This window comes from Botrytis fragariae, assembly GCF_013461495.1.
Source record: "Botrytis fragariae strain BVB16 chromosome Unknown tig00000795, whole genome shotgun sequence".
NCBI classification, from domain to species: domain Eukaryota; kingdom Fungi; phylum Ascomycota; class Leotiomycetes; order Helotiales; family Sclerotiniaceae; genus Botrytis; species Botrytis fragariae.
The window spans coordinates 110,852-135,835 of NW_023501011.1; the positions used below are offsets into that span (position 1 = coordinate 110,852).

The 24,984-nt window shown below is 43.0% G+C and overlaps 7 protein-coding genes across 7 annotated transcripts; 5 read left to right on the top strand and 2 right to left on the bottom strand.

The window, feature by feature from the left end:
- Positions 1-2,999: 2,999 nt before the first annotated feature.
- On the top strand, positions 3,000-3,430 carry Bfra_006965 (uncharacterized protein; the record flags this gene model as incomplete). Its single annotated transcript, XM_037337336.1, has 3 exons — positions 3,000-3,057; positions 3,220-3,252; positions 3,306-3,430. 3 exons carry the CDS (start codon positions 3,000-3,002, stop codon positions 3,428-3,430), a joined length of 216 nt encoding a protein of 71 aa, XP_037186716.1.
- Positions 3,431-5,613: 2,183 nt separating this feature from the next.
- Positions 5,614-7,700, top strand: Bfra_006966 (putative mfs multidrug transporter protein; the record flags this gene model as incomplete). Its single annotated transcript, XM_037337337.1, has 6 exons — positions 5,614-5,689; positions 5,777-6,086; positions 6,158-6,216; positions 6,268-6,307; positions 6,377-6,901; positions 6,974-7,700. 6 exons carry the CDS (start codon positions 5,614-5,616, stop codon positions 7,698-7,700), a joined length of 1,737 nt encoding a protein of 578 aa, XP_037186717.1.
- Positions 7,701-9,033: 1,333 nt separating this feature from the next.
- Positions 9,034-12,304, top strand: Bfra_006967 (putative purine utilization positive regulator protein; the record flags this gene model as incomplete). Its single annotated transcript, XM_037337338.1, has 3 exons — positions 9,034-9,380; positions 9,455-11,333; positions 11,390-12,304. 3 exons carry the CDS (start codon positions 9,034-9,036, stop codon positions 12,302-12,304), a joined length of 3,141 nt encoding a protein of 1,046 aa, XP_037186718.1.
- Positions 12,305-16,095: 3,791 nt separating this feature from the next.
- On the top strand, positions 16,096-17,069 carry Bfra_006968 (uncharacterized protein; the record flags this gene model as incomplete). Its single annotated transcript, XM_037337339.1, has 2 exons — positions 16,096-16,558; positions 16,618-17,069. 2 exons carry the CDS (start codon positions 16,096-16,098, stop codon positions 17,067-17,069), a joined length of 915 nt encoding a protein of 304 aa, XP_037186719.1.
- Positions 17,070-20,126: 3,057 nt separating this feature from the next.
- On the bottom strand, positions 20,127-21,125 carry Bfra_006969 (uncharacterized protein; the record flags this gene model as incomplete). The annotated part of the gene is made up of 4 exons (XM_037337340.1): positions 20,127-20,146; positions 20,181-20,597; positions 20,703-20,945; positions 21,113-21,125. The coding sequence occupies 4 exons, from the start codon at positions 21,123-21,125 to the stop codon at positions 20,127-20,129; spliced, it is 693 nt and encodes a 230-aa protein (XP_037186720.1).
- Positions 21,126-21,524: 399 nt separating this feature from the next.
- On the bottom strand, positions 21,525-22,973 carry Bfra_006970 (putative acetyl- acetyltransferase protein; the record flags this gene model as incomplete). Its single annotated transcript, XM_037337341.1, has 3 exons — positions 21,525-21,757; positions 21,808-22,752; positions 22,812-22,973. The coding sequence occupies 3 exons, from the start codon at positions 22,971-22,973 to the stop codon at positions 21,560-21,562; spliced, it is 1,305 nt and encodes a 434-aa protein (XP_037186721.1). The 3' UTR covers positions 21,525-21,559.
- A 704-nt stretch (positions 22,974-23,677) lies between these two features.
- Positions 23,678-24,528, top strand: Bfra_006971 (putative ubiquitin-conjugating enzyme e2 2 protein). Its single transcript, XM_037337342.1, has 4 exons — positions 23,678-23,754; positions 23,829-23,893; positions 23,955-24,179; positions 24,242-24,528. The coding sequence occupies exons 1-4, from the start codon at positions 23,713-23,715 to the stop codon at positions 24,366-24,368; spliced, it is 459 nt and encodes a 152-aa protein (XP_037186722.1). The 5' UTR covers positions 23,678-23,712; the 3' UTR covers positions 24,369-24,528.
- The last annotated feature ends 456 nt before the right edge of the window (positions 24,529-24,984 follow it).

Sequence of the window (24,984 nt, forward strand, 5' to 3'; positions counted from 1 at the left end):
AGGTATCTGCTATGATGCACCCAGCAAGCGACCCGTCTGACCAAGAATGCATCAAAAGAAGTACGATGAGAACGACACCCTGTACGAAGGAATCGTTCCATGTGAGTGGAGTTGAAATCCGCTCTAAGCCGACACATAGCTTCAAGTGGCCTGTAAAAGCCTTACTGCTTATAGTGTTATAAAAAATGGCGCCCAACGTTGTACACCTCGTGGTCCGAATCCCCGTTTTTGGTTCTAATTCTGGCCAATATAGTCCAAATGCGTGGTTACGATACGGGATTGAAAAAAGAGAATGGTGAAGGAGTAACCTTCGATGCATATGCAGGGCTACATGGGTAGATGCAGTGTAATTTTGAAGTTGGTAACGGTGCATCTTGCATCTGCAAGCCATCAACTTCGTAGAGATGTAGAGATTGGAATGTGTGTACTTTCCAACGTATACGTACAAAGGATGCGTTTTGGGTACAGCATCGCTACACGCTATAGCGAGTGCCCAAACAAGCACATTAACCAACCCATGTCGTCAGATACTTGAGAGGTCTAATTGGCCGGAGAAATGTCTCTTGATGCCGCATCTCGACGCAGTGCCGCAAATCGATTCACTCAAGATCGAGGACGGTCAATGGTACTTTGACGTATCATGATCCACTGATAGAATTTTTCGGTATTGCTGACATGTGAATGGGCTGCAATGTGCGTAGCCGCTGCAATGCATGTTCGATGCGCCGGATGACTTCCCAAACCCATGGAATGATTTTTTTTTCAACTCTGTCCGGAGTCTCAACCATCGGAATACTTTCTTCAATGGGCAAGAAATAAGGACACATGAAGATCTTTGGGTGGATAGTAAGATTTTGACTTCAAAGCCTAAGTACCACGCCACAAATCTCAGATGCATCTCATGTAGTGCGCGACATTGCAGCAGTCATATAGGTCTGTAGAAGGTCGCATTCCCAAAATGTCTCCCAAAAGTGGTGTCCGCGGATCTCCGGGATCTTCAATTTGCACCCGAAAAAAGAAAAATCACAGAATTATTACTTAGCAAACGATGCAGGATAGATATTTCCGAAAATCCTGTGACCCCTCCAAATCGTAACATGAGCAAATAGAGTACTTGAAAAATACAAGTGCATATACCAACAATACCACTCAGAATTCGACATCCGAAATTCCGCGAAGCAATACAATCATCAAATCAAACAACCCCTTGGATTGTGGCGTGAATCTATTGAACAACATCGAGATTTGAGGAAAAAGGAAAACTATCGCAGGAACGAGAACTTACAACTGGCGGTGTATCAATTCGAGATTAATAATTTCATTGGTCTTTTCAAATAAATAGAAAGTTAGTTACACAGATATTGTTCTCGGGAATTGAATGTGGGTGGGAACTGAGAATCATTCTGTATGTCCAGGGAACAGCGTTGTTGTTTGTTGGGAACTTGGGCGATACTTTACGAATATAAGAAGGTGAAAAGAAAAAAATGGATGGGAGTGAGACAATGGGGTTAGGAAAAAATCGAAAGTGCGATGTGTATGATGTGTATGAATGGATCGATAATTAGATCCATAGAATCAGTACCGGATCCTTTTTTTCCTTCTAGAATACAACGCGTCTACTGAGGCTTTTGTACCCCTTCATCGCCTCGTTAAACCCCTCGGCGTCAAAATTGCGAATACTGTAAGAAATCTTTTGCCAACTTGATTTTGTGTAACACATACCCAAAGAAAAAAAGCCGAATGGGAAGTTCGGAACACTTATCCTGCGCCGGTAAGCGTCAAGGAAAGGTCCGAGATAGGTACAGTTCAAACTTTTGCACGACCAGGCCAAATATTAAACCACACCACTCGAAAGTTTTTTTAGATGGCAAACCATCGAATTCATAACATCATTCGTTCGGATTTACTCGCTACGGGTCTAGGAACAACTTCCGCGAAGCTCTCTGATACCAATCAGCCAGCCTTGGTCTGCTTTCTGATCTTGGAACAAGCACACCATCTTTTAGCCTTTGCTACTAGAGTTAGTAGTTACAAACTGCTTCTGCTTGAGCCCCTTTTATCTTAAAATGTAGCTGAGGGTGCTCCACTAAGGAAAGAATCCCTGGACCTTGGAATTTCGAACCCTTCTATCTAGCCTTCCAGCTACGGCACCCCCTTATAATGATCGTCATTATCGAAGATGGGGTGCCACAACAAAACGTGGCAAGGACCGGTTTTCTTTCATATGGCTTTCTCGGCTTACTGCGAGTTGGCTTCGATCCAATCCAATTGATCCAATTTTTCATTTCCCCTAGTTGTTTGACCCATTGAAAATTAAGTTGAATAACCTTGTCATTTGGCTCCATCTTCGTATGCGAAACAAACTTCCAAGGACGCGAAGGCGCTAAGGTTCATTTCCTTTCGAACGGATCTTGAATGGAACTTTGGAAGCTTTCATTTCTTCTCTAATCCATGTTCCTGTGTCCCGATTCCGCGGCACCAACGGTCTGCCTAGAGAGACCCGATCCTTGACCTATTGACAGAGATTCTTGTATGGATGTTGCTTCGACAATTGACGTATTTAGTGCAAGACGGAAAATAAATCCGAGTTTACTTTCGTGCTACTTGCATCTCGCAGCTTGTTCGATCTACACGAATAGACTTTGAGAATTCTGCCACTTGCTGGATAGGGCAACATAAAATGAGCTAAGAAAAGTAACTTTGTGACTCGGAATCCAATTTCTCACTGGGTCCCTGCAATTTTTAAGCAGCAACTTCTCTCGTAGTTGTTAAACGCAGCTTACGCTTACTATAGCCAACGAAGAACCAACAGAGGCTTGAGGACACCTACATACATATATGTAGCATATAAACATACATATAGCACTCGGTGATAGATCATCGTTACCTTAAATATATTAAGCATTACGTTACTGCTGCTACAATTATCTTCAACCTATCCGGTCCTGCCACATTTGCTTAGAGATCAAAACCAGATCATCTGTACCCTTTGTGAAGATATGTATCTGTACAAGCTACATTTTGACAGTGCAAATACGAAAAAACCCCTCCGATCAAGTAAAGCGGGCAAGCTGCACTACAAGGAATAGCCACCGGGTATGTTTTTGTGTTACCATACTTTTTTTACCCTGTTCTTTTCGTCTATTCTCATCCATGGGGATCCCATCATCTTTCTGTTGTGTCTTTTCCATTTCCTTTGGGTCAAATACCCCTGACTAGTAATGATCAAATCTCGAATCGAAAACACCATAGGTAAGTCATTTGATTTGCAAGGCCGCCTGGCCGGATTGCTAATCTATCAATAGATCTTATCCGAGGAAGTTCAGTTAGCGAGGCACAAAAGATTAGAAATCGACAGGGTCGAGTCGAGTACAGGGCTAATACAGGGCATATTCCACTGCTCTGGGTCTCGGGACAAGATCCCCAGTAAATCCCAATAAGATACGACAAAACCAAGTCTCTATCTTTTCAGCAGGCAGGGTGGCCATGCCTTATCCTAGTTTTGCTATTCTGTATGTAACATGACCACTTTCGTAATGGAGCTGTAGTGGATATACGTCTTGTTCGCGGGCAATCGCAATGGAAAGAGTTACAGAATCAGAGGCTCCAAGTCATGGTATAGTGACCGATGGGTGTATGTACCGATAGTAATCCTACCATTGGCTTTTATGTGATCTTCGGAAATAGTCATTTCGTTGCGCCTTGACTACAATTGCTGACTTTTAGGCCCTTGGAACTTCTAGGTGAGATGTAGGGTGGTATCTAGCGGCAATGCAACTGAACGATAAACAATTGTAATCTTCAGGATGTCGAAATTTGAACATGCAACAAGACTGTGGAAAGCCGGCGAATGATGTAGCTGCCCGCAACACGCAGTGTAAGCCAACTTTTAATATTGCTTTACATGACACGGAGGCCATGCAGGGAAAGCTTGAGCCCTGAAAGAAACCTTGAGTGAAGAAGCACCTGGACTCATTGGAATGTCATTTGGTATCAGCTGTCGTGGGGTTGAACGTTAAGGCTGTTGCTTCCGTTCAGCGCCTTCTGTTGCGACGCAAGAATTGGATGAGGAAGTAAATCAACCTGGAAATCAACCCCCGCACCGGTGATTACACGCACTAACCACTCAGACCTCTGGCTTTCGAAAGGCCATGATAAAGTATATTCCAAGTTTGGCCTTCTACAGCAAATGGATTACCGACGTCTGAGCCAAATGAAGCTCTTCTGGGCTTCATCATCGCATCTAGCACTCCTTTTGGAAAAGGCCTGGCAGTAGTCGGAATGCCCAAAGCGAACACGAGGGAAAAGCTGAAGGTTAGAGTATCATTACTTTTTGCACATCGACTACAGTTGGAATAAAACAAGACAATATTGCTGACACCTTTCCGTTCGTGAATACACTTGATGATGTCGACCCAGGTTGCATTCCCTGCCTTGTCCAAGTATTTTCCGGGGTGATCTTCACACCCAATAAATATTCATGCATGTAACAAATGGATAGATGGATGCAATGATAACATCATGCCATTCTCTCCATGTAACTGGAGTTGAGAAGCTCTAAGCATCCGTCGATAGAGAATGAGCCCTAGTGTGTGTGAAGAAAAAGGGCATCTAATACCGGTTTTGGCATAACCACAACACCCACGCTCCACCAGCAGAAGCAAAACAAAACATGGTATGATGATGGTAGTGTCATCAAAGCCCAAGCATTTTCAAACTTTCACATTGTCCTCCACCATTCACACCGCCGCCGCAAGCAAAAAATGGCCCCTGCGAGCCATGGTCACCATCCTTTTTTCCCTGATCCACGACGCTACTGAACCCAAGACCTAATCCACCCAAGTAGTGACAGGGCAGGGTTTCCTCCATGTGAGTAGCCTGCAAACAATAATTTCTAAATAATCTTCCCTCTTTCAATTCTCCCTCATCTTTAGCCCAACGGGTCACGGAGCCAAATGCCGGGGCGTGTGGGTACGGTAGTACCGTCCTTTTCATTCAGAATCATACACGGCTTCTAGCTCGAAGGCCCAAACCTATGTGCGCCGCCCCATAGAGACAACGCTCGCTCGCTCAACAGGCTTTAGCAAGGGAGGGATGAGCCACGACAGTAATAATAGCAAGTCTTCACCCTCGTCACCGCCTGATGACAATACCATAATCATATTTGTATTAAAGTCGGCGCCGCTACTACCCACTACGTCTGATTGTGCTTCTAAAGGTCTCCATCCAGCGGTCAGCTACATATTTCTTGCCCTGCTACTCATCGATTTTTCAAACTTTTCGATCTTACAACAACACTTTTATTTTCTTCTTTCATAATAAAGCAAAGACCTGCTGCACGTATTTGCTTTTCTCTAACTACATATTGCTCATGCATCTACTCAAATCATTCATATAAAGTTTGATTGCACAACATAAAGCAAAACTAGAAATTATATTTGGAAGGATCGATCAATATATAAACATACTTCCACCTTTTGAAACGTCGACTTTTTCACAAATTTTCCATTCTTGTCAAGGTCTTTCGAACGATCATATTTACCACGATACTTGTCCAAGTAACCAATTCAGCTTACAACTCCCTATCGAAGCTTTACAGAAGAGGTAGCGGACATGCAATCCGCGGCAGGACAGACGGGAGCGCGGAGGCGGATCCCTCCATTCCCCACGAAGCAAATGACAATCCTGGGTACGTTTGTGTAACTATCATTGTGACTTATACAGCAGCATTGCAGTAACGATTCCAACTGTACAGTCACTGATATCCATCCTCTAGCACTATGTCGGATTTGCGAACCCATTGCTTTCATGAGCATTTTCCCCTATATCTATTTCATGGTCAAAGATTTCCACATTACCGATAACGATGCTCAAATCTTCATGTACTGTGGCATGGTCACATCGGCTTTCGCCTTCGCAGAATTCTCGTCTGGAGTGGCTTGGGGTCGACTGAGTGATAAAATCGGACGAAAACCAGTTCTGCTTACCGGGCTTGCGGGTACCGCTTTGAGTATGCTCATCTTTGGATTCTCGCCCAATCTGCCAACAGCATTATTGGCACGCGCGCTGGGTGGTTTATTGAACGGGTATGAATCCATGCCTCCGCCCCCCTTTTTACTGTTTGAGGCAATAAATTCTGACGAATTGCTTTTTCTAGAAATATTGGCGTTTTGCAGACTACTGTGGCCGAGATGGTGACGGTGAAAGAACATCAGCGTAAGTGATCTATCACTTTGGGTTTCGGAGCCTCGTTCTGACAAGTCATAGCTCGCGCATATACAATCATGCCATTCGTTTGGTGTCTCGGGTGAGTTCGAACTAACTGTCAGCTCTTGTCAGCTCTCAACAATTTTGATACTAATGTTGCAATTTGCAGATCCATATTAGGCCCGTCCCTTGGAGGCGCACTGGCGAGACCCGTAGTCAATTGGCCAGGAACATTTCAGCAAGGATCGATTTGGGAAAAGTTCCCTTACTTACTTCCCAATCTCGTTTGTACAGTCGTGGTAACTTGCGGAGTAATTGTCGGAATCTTATTTTTGGAAGAAACGCACTCGGAGAAGAAATACCGTCGAGATCCCGGATTAGAAGCGGGAAAATGGATTCTCAGTAAATTCACACGATGCGCCGAATTAAAGAATAGTCGATGCGAGAAGGTGGCAGAGTCTGACGAGATACTTTCGTTGTTGAATGGTGATTCAGAGGATCAGCCGCCAGGATATCGAACAACCCAAGGGTCACCTACTCTTACATCGACTGTGACTTCGAAGGACCCGCAAGAAACCCTGGATTTGAATGCACATGATCAATTTGTTGTTCCTGCAAGAACTAAACCTGCAGCAACGAAGGCTTTTACGAGACAGGTCGTCATCAATATTATCGGTTATGGTATCTTGGCTTAGTAAGTTCACCTGTTTCATGTTTTTGCACCTGCACGACCATACGAATTGAGTAACTGACCCGAGATTTCCAGCCACACAATGACTTTCGATTCCATGCTCCCAACAATGCTTTCCTACAAAAAAGAGGATGATGCTCCACCATTCCCAGAACCTCAATTGCCCTTTAAATTCGTCGGTACATATGGAATGAGCTCTTCAGATGTCGGCGTGGTTCTTTCGGTTCAAGGATTATATTCGATGATTGCTACAATTTTCTTATTCCCAATTGTTGTTCGACGACTGGGAGCTTTGAACTTGTTCAGAACCATGGCAATTTCCTATCCAATCCTCTATATTGTAACACCTTACTTGGTCTTGCTTCCGGAGAATCTTAAAATGATTGGTTTATATGCGGTTGTCATTTGGAAATGCACTTTCTCGACAATGACGTATCCAAGCAATGCTATTCTGTTGACTAATTCGGCACCATCGCTTTTGATGTTGGGAACTATCAACGGTGTTGCAGCATCAACCGCCAGTATTTCCAGAGCCTTTGGTCCGACGATCTCAGGTTTCCTCTTGTCGGCTGGTGCTAGCTTAGGTTACTCTGGTCTTGCGTGGTGGTGCAGTGCTATCATTGCTATGATTGGTGCTGTTATCAGTCTCTACATGACTGACAAGGGAGGAAGAATGGATGTTGACGAGAAGAGTGAAGAGGACCATGAGCAAGCATTCGATGATGAAATGCTTGATCACTGTGCTCCTGATACTGGCATCGCCGCTGGCGCCGAGCCAAGACACATCATTGTCGAACATTAGACGACATTTCGGTCATCTTTCTTATACATTCACGACTTATGAGATTTCTTTTCGAACAATTCAATTCTTGAAGACTGCTTTCGGGAGGGCATCTGTATAAAAATCATTTTGGGCCATTTTGGGCAATTTCCGTGGGGTTCTTATTTCGACGTTAGATATCCCTTCATGCCTTTGAGCGTTATACATCACGGTGATGGCATTTTATATTAGGTTTTATTTTGGGCGTAATTGGGGTTACGGTGCTACACAGAATTGGGTCGTTTGCGAAAACGGTATTTAGTTCTTTGCACTACAAGGACGGTAGGAGTTTCGACAAAAGGGAGATATCATTATCGCACTACCTACTAGGGATGGACCGCCGGACTGCGGTTCCAATTGCAGATTATTTTTTCGGCTGACTTGGAAGAATCAACGGTTGGCTTGGCTTGGCTTGCATATTATCTGGCGTTTAGGTAGTTTCATGATTCCTGTCGACGACATGGGGGGCTACTTGTTTATATATCAATCCCTCAAATAATTTGATTTGAACAAACATTGAATGAATATCTGAAATGAAATATGTAATTCAGCCCTTCGTTGATCAATTTTACCGACTACTTAGTGTGATGCCCCTTTTACTACCTACCCTCTGAAAGAAAGTAATCCCCGATTAGATATCCCACGCCGCAAAGCAAAGCTTTACTCGATGCTATCGAGTCAACAGTGCTGATAGAGTTCCGTACCCACCTTCCGTCTACAAATAAGATGGGCTAGGTATGGAGTAATCATTGGATGATGGTATTCAATTGGTCGAAGCTCTTATCATTCAGCTCCATCAATCGCCTATCTATCTATCAGTGCCATTGAGTGGAAGTGGAATTATCGACCCTAGCCTGAGCCTAGGTACAGTGAAATGTTCAATCCATGGTTTTTTTTTGCATCTACTCTATGTGTGTACATTTTGAATCACGGGTAAAGGTAAACCCCACGCATATTCTAGAGGAAGAGGCGGCTCTCGTTCAATAATGTTACATTGATACAAAAATATCTTTTGAACACTGGAAAGGAACGTTCTTTTGAAACTGCGATAACGAAAACATCTGACATTTTCGCCGAGAGGCCGGAAAGATTACGGAGCCATAGTATTGGAGAGTGGGAATTTAACATTACACAATCGCAAGGTCGGAGGTTGAGAAAGAGCAGGATGAGAGAGAATAGACGGATTTAAGGGCCAATAGACTCAATCGCATGCGCGATTCCGATTTTTAACGACAGAATCCATCCTCGATATTTTCCCACTGCGCGGAAGACACATCGAATGCGCATTCGACGACATTGAGAAGACGATAGAACGATGAACCCCCACTCGCCGCCTACGAGCGCAAGTGGTTACCCGAACAAACGAACGAGACATAGTCCCCCAGAGCCTCCTAGCACATCTGCTGCGCTACTCAAGAATGATAGCCCAAAAATTGCAGCAGAGGAAATTGTACCTGCGGAACCAATACTAGTGAAAGCTGAGGCAACTGGCGGTGTTAAGGCGGGACAGAGTAGCAGTTTTCGCAATGTCAGCGCGTGTAACAGATGTCGATTGAGGAAAAATAAATGCGATCAGAACTTACCCAGTTGTGCAAGTTGCGAGAAGGCGGGGCATAAATGTGTGGGCTATGATCCGATCACCAAGAGGGAAATTCCTAGGAGGTGAATCTTCTTATCTTTTTCTTCTAATGAGAATTGTTGATAGAATATTGAATGCTAATACCTGACCAAATTAGTTATGTGTACTATCTCGAGACGAGGACAGCACACCTCGAATCCTTGCTACTACAAAACAATATTCCATTTGCGCCAGCCGAAGTTCTGGAACACTCCCCAAAGCCAGGGACCGATCCTGCGGCAGTAAAAACTCCCAGCGATGATGGCAGATCGGCATTCAATGGGGATACGGCTCTTGTGCGAAAGAAGGCGCAAGATGAGGCTACATGGAACAAGAGGCAGGATGAATCCGAGAAGGTGAACAAACTGATGTCAAATATTGAGAGTGTTTCCGTCCAAGGAGCTTCAGATAAGAGATACTTGGGCTCAACATCCGGCATATCGTTTGCAAGAGTGGTGTTTGCAGCAGTGAGGTCCTCAGTGTCTGGTGCTGCTAGTGATCATAGTGGTGTGAGGCCTTCACGACCAGCAGGAAATTCGAAAGCTGCTGCACAAGGGGGGACTTCAATGCGTGATTCATTCTTTGGCTTACATACAAAACCTACGATTAAACAAGCCCCTTTCCCTGATAAGGATGTTGGAAAGAGATTGGTGGACTTCTATTTCGAGCATGCAAATCCTCAAATACCTATATTACATCGGGGAGAATTCATGAAAATGTTTGAGGAGGCATATGCGACTGGAGATACCAAAATTAGGACGCCTCGAGAACTCTATATGCTCAACATTGTGTTTGCCATTGGCGCTGGAATTTTCCTTGGTGATTCGGGCGCTCGAGAAGAGGCTGAAAAGACAATTAATGGCGACAAATCAAAGCGCACAACCAGTGGGAAACAAAGCCAGCCTGAGGAATATCACGCCTCAGCAATCGTTCATCTCGAAGCATGCCTCAGTTCTTCGGTAGATAGAGTCGATGGTTTCGGTGGCGGTTTGGAGGAACTCCAAGCTGTTCTACTCCTGGCAGGATTCGCGTTATTGAGACCTGTGGCTCCTGGTTTGTGGTACATTATTGGAGTAGCGGTTCGCTTAGCAGTTGATCTAGGTCTGCATTATGAGGATGGAAAGGATATTGAGGTTCCAAAATTGGAAATACCTGGAGTAAAGAACGAAGACGCGGAGACTGCAAGATTACATCGGGAGCGTACGATGCGTGAACGAGGTCGACGTGAATATATCCGAGATTATAGGAGAAGACTGTGGTGGTGCACATACTCTTTTGATCGACTTGTTTCCACGTGTGTTGGAAGACCATTTGGCATTACCGATCAAGTGGTGACAACGGAATTTCCTTCATTGCTCGACGACAAATATATCACACCTGCTGGTCTGCAGGACCCAGGAGTTGGTGGATCAAGTTACAAGCATGTGGCATATCATTACTTTCGCCTGAGACTGCTACAATCTGAAATTCTACAGGTATTGCAGCATCAACAAGCATTGCATGCGAGAGCGGGTGGTGCAAATTTACGCAATCCTTTCATGCATACACAACTACCATCTCCTTTCCTGGTGAAATTTGATAGCTTCCGTTCTTGGCGTATTGACATTGACAAACGCCTCTGGGAATGGAAAACATCGGCTCCTACCAAACGGGATATGGGTGTAGAGTTCTCAGTAGACTTTTTGGAGCTCAATTATTGGCAATGTGTTATCATGTTGTACAGACAAAGCTTGAGTGTGCCACCAATGTTTGAAGGAGAATTTAGCACCAGCGAAGAGGTTGAAAGTCCCAGTATACATAATGTGGAGCTAAGAGAAGACGAGGAAAGGGTCTTCTTGAAAGTTGCGGAGGCGGGACAGAGAGTTCTGAGATTGTACAGACAGTTGCATCGAGTGCGACTTGTCAATTATACTTTTCTGGCTACACATCATTTGTTCATGGCTGGGATCTCATTCTTGTATGCTATTTGGCACTCTCAGGTTGTCAGAAGTCGTCTGGTAGGTTTGCATATATTCATCTTATTCATTCAGATGGTTACTAATTGTGATTTCAGACAATGGATGAAGTTGACTTTACAATTTTGGCCGCGACGTCTGTCCTTGGGGATCTAATAGATAAATGTCCTCCGGCTGAAGCGTGTCGAGATGCTTTCGACCGCATGTCCAAAGCTACGGTTCAGATGTGCATGTCTACTACTGGTTTCGGTTCCGGGGCTCAGCAGGGACTTCATTCAAGACGCCCCCATCATACTGGTGGACAACATCACCTACAATCACAACCAGATGATTACTTCAATGCCAACGGTTCTCGGCTTCGAAAACCGCCACAGTCTAATCGCCCGAAGCCTCAGTTCGACATGGGTCTCAATGATCTTTTTACCCCTCAGCCTCCTCCAATTGGCACGAAAGGACATTCTAGGGAGACTTCTGTCAATAATCAATCCAGGAACAATTTTGCTAACGAGAGGCCAAATTCGAGAAATGGCACGGGCTCGAATAATGCAGTGAAGACAGAATTTGAAACATACAGAAATGATTCCAATTCTTCACAAATCAATTCACCAAACTTTGCCATATCGCCTCCATTTAGTAATCTAGATAATAACATGAATCTCGATCCAAACCTTTTTCCGAACCAGCAGAGTCCAGTGCAAGGATATACATCAGCTCCAGGCCAAAGCCAAAATCCGGACATGTATCAATATGATTCTGCCAATGGAAACGGTGGCAACAGTAACGCCTATAATTTTGATTTTCAAAATGCACCGGGATTAAGCTTTTTGAATTACGCGGGTGGAGGTTATGGTGGTGCAGAAGGATCGGGGGGAGATGACTGGGATTTAAGTGGATTTGATATGGGATTTGGAGAGAACTTGGGCGATGTTACGACAGTGGGGGGTGTCGGAGCGGGTGGTGGACCGGCGGGGATCAATCTACTCGATGAGTACTTCTTTGGAACGGGAACTTAAAATCTTGGAACTGATGAAATGAGTTGTTAATTGGGTTAAGGAAGATGAATATGGAAGGAGGATCCAGTGATTCCAAGCGAACCATGATGGTGAAATAAGGTATGGCGTTTAGTGATAGGTATGGTGGACGGTTTTTTTATGTTAATTTCATATTATTGTAAGAATTCGCAACGTGGAGATGTATATAAAAGGTTGGGAAACGATGAATGGGGTATTGGAAATAGGAAAAAGTCGGGGCAGGAGATGATGAAGTCATGTCATTGTCATGTATATAGAGTACGCGGTTTGTACTATATTTATGAATTCACGAGTTGTTCTTTCTTGGTTATTTTAGTACTGTACTTTTGAACTCTACAGTCAAGCAATCAAGGGTTTTGGTGATTTATAAATATCAATAATCCGAATGGAAATTCATATGTATGGGACGGTATTTATGAATCTCTCTATCTATATCGATGTGCGCAACGGCTTCCCGCTAATAAAATCTTTTCGACTTCTTCGGGAATGGATTTTCGATACTGCTGGAGTTTAAATTGAGATGGAATCTAAACATCTCTCAAGTCAAGAGTAGATATGGCATCATGCTACACTAATGAACAAATCCATATTTAGCAATCAAACTTCATATGCTAGATCATCCCTCAACAATGCGGATAGAAAGTATGTCATTGGGGCAAATGAGCTGCTAGGGTCCTCTTGGTAGGGGCAGACCTGTGAATGCGCCATTCTTCCTAAATATCAACGTTTATTATACTGATGTCTAATGTCAAAGGTTCGCTACCTGGAACCTTGAAATACTCTCTGGATCCCGCCTACCCAGCTAAAGTGCTAGAACCATGACATTAAAAGTCCAACTGAAACTAATTATCATCGTCACTAGTAAGAATTATTCCCAGTTCAAGGTAAATCTTATGAGATCCCCATCCCACCACCATTCTACCGACGGATAATAGTCCTCTTGTCTTCGCTCTCTTCTCTCTCTTCTCTCACTCGAAGTTTCATTTTGTCTACCACTTCGATCTTCCTCTCTTCTCGTCCCCGATGAAAATCTTGTAGCATCTAGACTCCATTCAATACCCTTATTTCTCAACTCTCTAAGACAAAAAGCTAACCAGTTACAAATTTCTCCAGTCTCGCCTGTGAAACTCCGACCTCCTGTCAAATACTCCGATCGCATTCCCCGGATTTGTAAAGAGTTGTAGAAATTCCACACAGATGTGTTTGAGTGGGAAAATCTGGGTTGTAAAAAGACATTGCAGACTGCGAGAAATTCGTTCCATCAGTCATCGGAGGCGTGGAATATCTGGCAGAGGAGATGTTGGTAGTGGACGGATTGGATGTATTGTCGTTGTGTGTCGAGGAGCCAGCGGGTGGCGTCGAAAGTTTGGAAGTTCTGAGGGTTGGAAGTTGGAGGGTTAGCGGTGTATGCAGGGGGGAGTAAGTAGTGCTGGTTGTCCATGTTGAATGAATATTTTACTAGTATTATAGCCCCCAAGTGATTTTGTTGTAACTTGGAGTAAACAAAATGCTTGTTTATCTTCATATTAAGACCGGGGCGTTGTAGAGTATTTATATCAAAAGAGTCGCTTGGAAATAAAGATCATCAACTTAAGGAGCCGGAAATATTCATAAATATTTATTTTCAAAAGTCTTCAGTTCGCGTTCAAATAATCGAAAATTCACTCATATTCTAATAAGTATGAAGTACATTTAAAGCTGTATCGCTTCCATGGCAGTAAGTATTTGACCATGATTCATATCAGAGGCTTCTCCTTTAATGAACTAACTGGGCACAGAAAGGGGTCAGCGTAGTCTTTAGCGAATCACATCCATGTTCGCACTGTTTCATGCATTTCATTCACGACTGAAAGAACGGGAAGCTCATGAATGTTTCCAAAGACCCTTCGATATTTTCTTATCCCTCATTTAATGATCTTGTCCAACGTGCTTGCCGGGGCGCGACTACAAAATCCGGACTGTGATACGATTCCAAAAACTTCAAGGAATCATTTCTTCCTTCAAAAATCAAGTATCCTTCATTTCTCAATGATTCGAATACAGATTGACCCCAAACTCAATAGGTTGTTTACTGTCAAAGTGCAATCCACTACTGGATACCCGGATATAGATAAACTTCGTGCCCAATCCCCGGATTGATATTAGAAGAAACTTATCAGGACCACCCAATCATTTAGAATCATTTAGAATCATTTTTAATTCCATTCTCCAAGATTGTTCAGCTTCCTAGTTTCCCGATCAAAATCTACTAATGTCTAATCTCTCATCCCTCTCCTGTCTCTCAGCCAGCCCTCGCCAGATACATTCATATCCCATCGCACTTTACTCCCTCAAGCAAAGCAGAAGCCAACCAACACAGCTTTCAATCTCTCTATCTCTCATCGCTTTTTTTCTACCACTCTGATACACAACCTTCCAGTCCTTTCTATATTCCTTCCTCAGTCCTGCAACTTGTACCGGTAGCCGAAATTTCTATGTCCGCTCTTTCCAGTCTCTGGATATAGTTCCACTCTCCAGATGACTGTACTTCGGTCCCAGAACTTACTTCATCGCAGTGTGGAATAGATCGATCCCACTGACTGTCTGGAGCACCGAAGATTTGACCGGGGAGATATCGTCTTTCGTGGAAGGCGCCTGGGGTTCGAGCGCTTTAAACCAGGCACTGGGGCCGTAACTCGGGGCTTGATGGGGAGATGAAAGTGAAGATGACAGTGTAGACGATGAGAATGATTTAGATCCTAGGCAAGGGAAGAGTTTGCGGAGAAGACGACCCAGTATTGTTTTTTCATTTAAGATATGATCTTTTAACAAATTAAAGTATTACTTGTTTATTGCAAGTATAGAGTTGATATGGTTGAGAAGCCGGAAGTCTGTTTATCTGCCATGCTCTAGAAATTCTCTTTTCCTTGTAGCTGGGTTGGATGGTTCCTGGAGCATTCGCGGACAAAGGTCTTGACAAGAAACAAGTATATAGCTTAAATGGATGCGCCAGATTCCATTAGTTGAGGAAATACCATCATAAAGTTGATTGAATGTTAGGTAATGATGAGAATGGCAGATAAGTAGAAGTGCAACGTCCTTTTTTAAGTGAATAATACCTCTTCTGGGATAACGACTGCCCGAAGGAGGCAATTTTGCTCAAGATGGCTGCAGATAGAATTGATCGTATTTGAACAATTTTCGATCAAGCTTTGGAATTTTTCTTTCTCTCACCTGAGCCGCTGGCGCAAAGATTGTAATATTTTTCTGAAAGTTAGATTGTCGAAGTTTTTTGCTGATGGTAACGATGAGACGGGAGTTTTTTACTGCTGGTTATCTACTCAATATGGTGGGGAGATGCGATGAATTCATTATTTTTAAAGCAAATTACCTCGACTTGACATTGACCAGTGATTCGACCTTCCATATACCACGAATTTATCGACTATATGTGTTGAAGTGACTTTGGAACGCTCTGTCGAAAGATCGACGATTAGACTAAGAATGCTCTATGTTCAGAGATAAACTCTGCGTTTCTCTTCTTTTATCCTTCTCCTTCAGGATTGATAGCAAAAGAAATTCGAATGTTTGCCATTCCACCGTCACATTGTAACGCTTGTTACATCCAGCAGATGTTTGTGCCATGAACTGATGTAGCTTGGTGCGGTAGATATAAGATTAGATGTCACGTGTCTCGTATATGCATGCGGGATTTGGGATTCTGAAATCAGATCAGGTCTACCATCTTTTCTGTTCTTTACATTGCAATCAACTCATAATTCTTCTACACAAGTATGCCTAGATCCCGCAAGCAGAGAAGAATGATGGCATATGAGGAGAACAAGTTGAAAAACATCGCCCACATTGAAAAAACTCCTCACTTTGTACTTCTTCTACCTCTCATACAAGACCCATCCTTCAATGTGTCTTCCGCTCTCGATGCTCATTCGGCTCTCACTTCGAACACAATTGCTAATACAGAGAAAGAAATTTGGGCAAATGACAAGACATCCCCCGCGAATGGATTCGATCTGCTCAGAGATCACCCTCATGACACATGGTGTGCACTTTTTGTACTCGTCGCTCGCACATCACCTGATCAACAATCTAAACTAATCGAGTTCATTCTTGGTCTTCAGAAGATTGAAGTTGTGGATAGAGACACGATTCAGTCGAAAGTTTTGAAGTATTATGACATGGAATTATGGAGACAGTTGCCAGGCTTCGGGTGGGAGGCCCGTGAGATTTTCAACACGGGTTCGTTGTTTACCTTTTCATAATTGATCATTTGTCTATAAAATTAACTCTCCACAAAGATACGTACTCCTCCATATTGACAAACAGAGAAAAGACTTCGTATGAAAACAAAAATGCATTTCTAGCGCAACTTTTAGCAACAAGTGAGGTCAGCGCTAGATCTGATGAATTTGAAACCCTTGACTTCTCACTTTTTGCGTTGTGGGTTTTTCGTGATGCATTTGAGAACAAAGGAGGAAAGAGTAAGGGTTTGGTAATTCGGGTGGCATGTTGGTGGCTTATATTTGCAGCCGAGAAACTGTGGTTAAACGTCGTCAATGAGAAAAGTATGCCAGACAGAACTGGAGCTGGTGGAGACTTGTATGAGAAGAAGAGATGGATCGGTTATAGTTGGGAGAGGTGGGATATCTGGAGAGAGGGCTTGAGGAACGCCGATGGCGATCGAGAGACGAGAGTGTTGATCAGTGATGCTTTAGCGTGTATGGAACGAGTTACAGGATTTGAGTCTTGATTCTTTTATACCAGTATTCGGTCCCTTGAAATGCAAGAAGCAATCACGAACTCCCCCAAATCATCTTTCCCAGAGTTTTTTTATATCAATCAATCGGTCCTATCAAAGCGCATTCTCCAATCCAACAATTAAGTTATGACATTGATCACTCGAAAAAAATAGAATACCATGGATAATTGCTAGTCCACTATAGCAAAATCCTTTGCTGTTTATAACGACGGTTTTGCGTCCGCGATGTGCAGGATGCGCCACGAGTTGTGTGTGATGTTGGCACCTTGGTGTTGAATTTGTTGGAACGGTATCTCAAAAACTCAATTTCTAACAGCAAGAAGACATTGCGTAGCTAATGAATGCAAGCACGACCCGTGCTATGATGAAATTTAGATTTACGCGCATCATCATCGTAGAGGCATAAGGCCGGGCTCACACCTCTACCTGGGTTCGCAATATCATTAACATCGCTCGCTTAGCAGCCACAAGAGAGATCACGACTTAGTGAGAGGCATTGCAAAGATCTAATCTATTATGTCACCGGACTATCTGAGATATCTGGAATTCGAGGTAGAATCTTGGGCTGAGCAGCCAAACCAGTCGGCTTTGAGCTTAGTCAGAATCGCGTCACATCGACACGTGGCCAGTAGTTTCCGTTTCCAATGATTAATTGTATGATAGACTTTCTAACTGGACGTACATGTTGAATCTGAGAAGAAGGAAAAGATTCACCTTCAAGCTGTTTTTGCCAGTGCCCATCAATCACCTCTCCACTCGCGTGAGAATTAAGCTTAATTTAGGGCTGCATGAACGAAAAGCGCACAGATCTTTTGCTTTACCTTTGAATCAAACGTCATCTCCAATCACTATATCGTCGTCTGTACCTAGAGAATATAAAGCAGGTATGCTTGATTACCTCACACACCGTATCACGTCAGAGGGACTAAGAACACAGTATCTCGTCTCCTCAAGGTTTCGCTTGAAATTGGAGAAGCCATTTTGAAAAACGTCCTCCATGAGAACCCACAATGGAGCGTCACAACGTGAACTCACACGGCGACGATCAGTTTTCACTGTACTTGGATAGAACCACTAGGAAAGTAGTTGATTCAAAAAGAGCCAAGCCCCAAGTTCAACCATCGCGCATCTTCAGACGACTTTTTCTTCTCTGACGCAACTAGACTTAAATTTTAGCACTTTAAACTTCTTTGTGATAGTGAGCACTGAGAACCAGTATTGTACTTCCCCCAGACTTTTGACACGTATCTGCAATATTATTTCCCTATTCCTCGCCAGTTTATGTAATCGTCATCCACCAAGCGTAGGAATGAGGTAAAAGCAAAAAGATATCAAAATTTCAATTAGCAATTGTCAAGTGCATTCCAAGATCGTCAATTGCACAAACTAACCATAAAACCTTTACTAGTATAGATTTTACTGCAGTCAATCACTTCTATCTTACACGTTAGCTCTCCATACTCAAGTTTGGCGTACTAAAATTCTTAGATCAGTCCAATGAGACCTCTAGTGTTGAAATTTCGTAGAAGTCTTTTATCCCATGATATCTTTCTATTCTATTTCAATCTCCTTGTCATAATCGTCACTGCCATTGAAATAATCATTATCATTCACAACTATTGACATTTATATGTCGCCCTTGATATAGCAATACGTCAACCTCTAATTACCGAACAATTTGATAATATACTTACTGCCATCATTTTGACTCATGTCTCATCGAATATCGGTACTAGAAACGAACGATAGCACAATCACTGCACTCATTCAATCTTTTTGTTCCCAGCGTCCGGATCCTCGCGTAGGGACAATCTGAAGCGAATGTGAGCACGCTTTGTTCAAAGCATTTGTGTGGGTTCACAATTTAATTCATTTCATCTGCAGGCTTCATCCGCTTCCCCGTTAGCTTGAACCTGAATAGTATTATATCGATCGATTTACCCACAATTGGGTGTTCGAACCTCGATACACAAAGCGACGTCGGATGGAATACCACTTGCAAAAATCACCTCCTTCTTCAACTTCCAGTCTTTACAGATATCGATTTTAACACACAGCCTAATGGCAATGATCGCCTACTATCAGCTTGATTCACCATCTTCACATCTCTTCCGGCCATTCGATACCTGCGACTGTAGTCTTAACATACAAAACGACATCGGGTCATCGATACTGCTCGCTGCGTACCGCCGACTTTAGGTTGAAAATTCCACTTACATCGACCTTTTTAATACACATCTCAAAGCAGTATTTGCTGTCTGGCAAGTTGATATCTCATCCCCTCTCCACAATCAACACTTCACATCTTAACGTCTATTAATCTTCAACATCTAATCTCTCCAGTCGGACCAACCAGAGTCTCCCCCAAATTTATTTATCAAAACACATCACCATCCACGGGATACCAAGTTTTTACAGGATTATGAACATCCAAATGATCACCGAGGAAAAAAAAGGTGCATCATTCAGCAGTGGTGGTAATGGGGATATATTTTCCGGATTACATGCTATCATCATTAACCAAAAAAGTAATAAAATGTCAGAAGATTACGAGAAAATACCACAATGTATATTAGTAGCATATATCTACCTAGTACATTTATATAGCAAATCTAATTGAAAACTCAGCATGTATTATTTTGGCTTCCTACCATCTTCCGTGCATGAGTTGTAACAGTAATAGCCCATTTTTGACACCATATTCAGAAACCTCCATCTGTCTAGGTACGAATCTACTTACTCGTATGCTTCACAATTCGCTTGTCCTTCAAACATTGCATTCGCAGTTTGTCTTTCGTATGGACCTCAAAATGAGTTTCCTATTTCAGTACTGAAGGAAGTTTTGTTGAATATCTGAAATTTTATCCTCGTACGTCGATAGAGGAACTTTCTGACTTTCTTTGCTCTTTGCTAAAGTGCGTGAGCAAGCTCAAAATTATTCTTATAGTAAAATCAGCAATAGATCCCTATCCAACCAAACGTATTCCAAACTTTCATTCAATCCTTCCCGAAAAATATACAACTTTAATCTTAACCAAATCACTCTATCTATACTTCCCCCGGACCCACTAATCGTTTTCCTCCTCTTCTCTCTCCTCGAACCATTCACCCCATTAGTCTCGCGACCTCCTGTCTCGTGTTCATCTACATTTTTCTTTTCGCCTCTCTTTACATCCTTCCCATTGCCAAACCATCCCCACTCCTCCATCCACGTCATCGGCGCAAATATCATTGCCCCAAGTATACAAAACAATGTCGCAATCAATCTCCAAAAGCTAATAATCTGTGTTCCTCCCGGCCAGAAAAACTTCACGAGTTCTGCGGATTGATAGAGGTCTTCTTGGTGCTTTATAAGATATTTGGTATCGGATGCTGAGGAGTTGTCTTCGGAAGATTTCTTGGTGGGGGCAAGATAAAGGATTGTGGTTAGGTATACTGTTGGATAAAAAAATGGAAGGAAGAAGAGGTGGAATTGTTGATGTAGTTGGAGAAAGAGAGTTTGCGTTTCAGGGTTATATTCTAGAGATAAATGGAGAAAAGATTAGCACAAATCAGTCCCCTCAATTTTCCACCTTTGATCTCCTTTTTAAACCCCTACCAAAGAATATAACATGAGAAACTCACCAACTCCATCCACCCCCACTACAACCCTTGGACTTAACACCTTATACCATTTATACACACACCCCAACACCCATCTACTATTGACCTCTCCAGCCACTGGCAATCGAACAGAAGAGAAAGAAGGTACCGAGCACAGCGGATGCGAAAACGACGCGTCAGGGGTAAAATACTCTTCCAAAGCTTCTTGCTGGGCAGAGGGAGCCCCGGAACAGAGGGTGTGGATGAGAGATGTAATTTGTGATTCTATATTCAATGATTAGAAAGAATTTCATCAGGACAGTGAATGCAAAGATGGAATAGAGGGTACGGGAGGATCATACGGGCGGGGGGGGGGATTCGAGATGATATTGTGACTCTCCCAGCGTGTGGATAAGATTCCTTCAATTTTGAATTTTGAATCTTGGACTTACTTGGATCATCCATTTTGATTGACTTTCTAAACTCTCTGAATGCAATTGCGTGTTATCTTGAGTCGTACCGTCAATCGGATAAAAGAATTGTCGATTGCAGAATCAATGAATGAATCGCGCATCTCTGAAAGAAATCAAATGCTGAAGCCAAACACTCGCATTGATTGCGACGATGATGTCACAAGCGAAGTGGGATAGAGTTTCCAGGATCTCGGTTCCTTCCGTTGACATGTGAAAAATGCCCCCCCCCCTTTGCGTAAAGAGGTAAGCGGGAATGAACTGGGCTGCCTTGGAGCTTTAATTTCGACATCGTTTGTGTTTCACGTTCTATTTTGATATTGAAGTATTGCCAACGAAATGAATATAATTTGTGATAAATTAATGAATTCTTTTGATCTTAATAATTGTCTATCCCGGATCTACTAGTCCATATGCCATAAATCATAATTATACGCTATCAATTCTCTGTACGACGATCGCCGTCGCCGCACCACCACCATTGCAAATCGCTGCAACACCATATTCTCCGACTTTTAATTGATGCAATAATGTTGTGAGAATTCTTGAACCCGAACTTCCTAGAGCATGGCCAAGTGAGATTGCTCCACCAAGTAGATTAACTTTTGCGTTCTCGAGTCCGAGGATCTAGATTGTGTAAGTATTTCCCTTTAATAATCCGATCGAGTGGGACAAACCTTTTCATTTGCCTTGATAACGGCTGCGAATGCCTCGTTGAACTCCCAAATTGCTACATCTTCCTTCTTGATTCCAGCTCGTTCTAAAGCAAGTGGCACTGCTTTGGCGGGAGCCACTGGGAAATCAATTGGATCAATTGCAGCATCTGCAGAGCCACAAATTCTTGCTAATACTCTCGATCCGGTTCCATATTGTTGTGCGATGGCCTTGTTTCCTAATACTAATGCGCTAGCGCCGTCATTGAATGTCGAAGCATTGGCAGCGGTAATTGTTCCACTTCCATCTCTAACGAATGCTGGTTTTAATGAAGAAACTTTATCGAATTTTACATCCAGGTAACCCTCATCTGTATCGATGATAGTGTCACCCTTTCGACCCTTGACGGTTACCGGCGCAATCTCCTCTTTGAATGCGCCGACTTTCCATGCTTCCTGCGCCCGTTTATATGATTGGATAGCGTATTCGTCTTGTTGTTCTCGTGTAATTTCATATTTCTTTGCCGTGGTCTCCGCGCATACTCCCATGTGAAATTGGTTGTAAACATCCCATAATCCGTCTTTGATAAGCCCATCTTCAGCTTGTATATTTCCAAATGGGGGAAGACTGCTAGCTCGAGGATAATAATATGGTACTTGAGACATGTTTTCCATTCCTCCCGCAATCTGCGCTTCTGCGAGACCAAGTTGGATGTTTTGTGCAGCTAACACAACAGCTTTCATTCCAGATGCGCATACCTTATTGATTGTGACCGCTTCAACTGATGAAGGAAGACCAGCGAATATCGCAGCTTGTCGAGCCGGTGCTTGTCCAACACCACCTTGCAATACGTTTCCCATGTATACATCTGAGATTTTCTCGACCGGAACCTTGGATTTCTCGAGTGCAGATTTAATGGCTACAGCGCCAAGTTGAGGGGCATTCACAGTAAGAAATGACCCATTGAACTATCATTCCGTTTAGTTTTCGTCAAGTTTAGATGATATATTGGAGTAGATTGAAATACCTTTGCAGTAGGTGTTCTTGATGCACTCAAAATGTATGCATCTTGAATCTCTTTTTTGGCCGAGGCACTTGCGCTGAATTGTCGTTGAACTTGTGCTAACCGTGATGATGGAGATGACATCCTTAAGTTTCTAATGGAAGATTTGGCAGTATGTGAAAACATGATGAATGTGTTGGGAGGATTCACAAGAGAGGAGAGCGTTGATCAATCCAAAAGACTATATGGAAAGAAAGGAGGAAAAAGTAGTCAGTTGCCTATGATCAATATTCAGCATCGATTGTCCCGCGGTTAGCACCGGCGGAATGTATTCCATTTACCCCAGAGTGAAATGCTCGGACCTACACGTGGGTAATTGTTAGACAGCCGCTCTCGAGCCACTAAGCCCATTCTGCGGTAGCGTGTATTCACAATCGCCACGTGACTCTATGATAACTCGACTCAAGGATCCTTGCTCGAGCCTTGTTTTGCGTGGCGGTTCTGGTGGACAAATCTTGCATGAAGGGGTTGAATGAAAGCGGTCCATAAGCTGTACCGTACTGGGCCATCGTTAATGAAAATTCGAATTGCCAATACGTCTCTGTATAAGGTCAAAAGCGTTCAAGTGAATTGAGCAATCTTCTTTGCTTTTCTAGAACTGGTCATTTCATTCCTTTCCAATCACAACTTTCCGATAAACTCATCGCACAAAGTCAACATTAATCCATCGTTTGCGGGAGCCCACATAAACTTCCGCCGCCGGCTTTCACATCGGACACTAATATCTATCCGATAGAACTTGCTTTTCGGCATACCTCAAAGCTATCACTCAAATAATAAAACATTCCCATTCATTCAAGTCCAACTCGATCCAACAAGAACTCCACATCCTGATTCTTGGTTACCATTCGCACAATTCTCCATCATGTCTACAGCTGCTCGTCGTCGTCTTATGCGGGATTTCAAGGTTGGTGGCAATCATTATCCAGGAATGGAGGGGTACCCAGATAACTGGAGAGGAAGTCTAACTCTCATCTACAGCGCATGCAAACTGATCCTCCCGCTGGTGTTTCCGCATCTCCTGTTGCAGATAATGTGATGCTTTGGTTAGTCTCCTCGAAGAAAATCTAACATTCATGGACTTGATGCCAATAATGGAACTATTAGGAATGCCGTCATTATCGGTCCCGCAGATACTCCCTTTGAAGATGGAACTTTTCGACTCGTTATGACCTTCGAGGAACAATATCCAAATAAGCCTCCTGCCGTCAAGTTCATCAGCCAGATGTTTCATCCTAATGTTTATGCAACCGGAGAGTTGTGTTTAGATATCTTGCAAAACAGGTGGAGCCCTACATATGATGTTGCGGCTGTTTTGACAAGTATTCAAAGGTACATATATACTTCGCAAATGGTCTATTGGTTTCCAGATATGTGTATTAATCTATGAGTAGTCTTCTTAATGACCCAAACACTGGCTCGCCCGCCAATGTCGAAGCTTCCAACTTATACAAAGACAACAGAAGAGAATACACAAAGCGTGTGAGGGAAACGGTGGAAAAGAGTTGGGAGGATAATTGATGATGGATTTTCAAACATTTGAGAAGCTCATATAGTAGCTGAACTGCTTTGAAGCACATTCAACGTGATTCTTTACCTGGTCATATTTACGTTACGCCTCTTTTAATGATGACATGGCGGGGTTATGGAGTTTTCGAAAGGGCATCTATCATGGAGTTTCCCTTCACAATATGTTTACATGGTTATTTTCTCGAAGAGTTAGTCAATAGGACAACATTTTTTCTACCATGGTGCACCTCATACAGCATTATTCGATATTTCTGAAGTATATCATTTTGTTCAGACAACCTGCTTTTACCTATCGTAGACGATGTACAACATGCCTTACGGTACCTATGGTAACACAGTAAAATCGACTAAAATGAATCACGGATTTACTTTGCAATTTTCTTTTGCTTTTCAGGATTCATCACACCGTATAAAAAGTATTGCTACTGATACTGTTTGACAATCATAACAACTCATTGATATTGCTCCTCATACAAGCATATCCCTAGTCATTACCGTGCAACCTTTTCTGTATGGTCGCATTGCATTGACACAAATTTATTTCTTCCGACATTGCATTGGCCTTGGGAATCACTACGCGAAGATCTTTAGCGCGATTGTGTGTCAA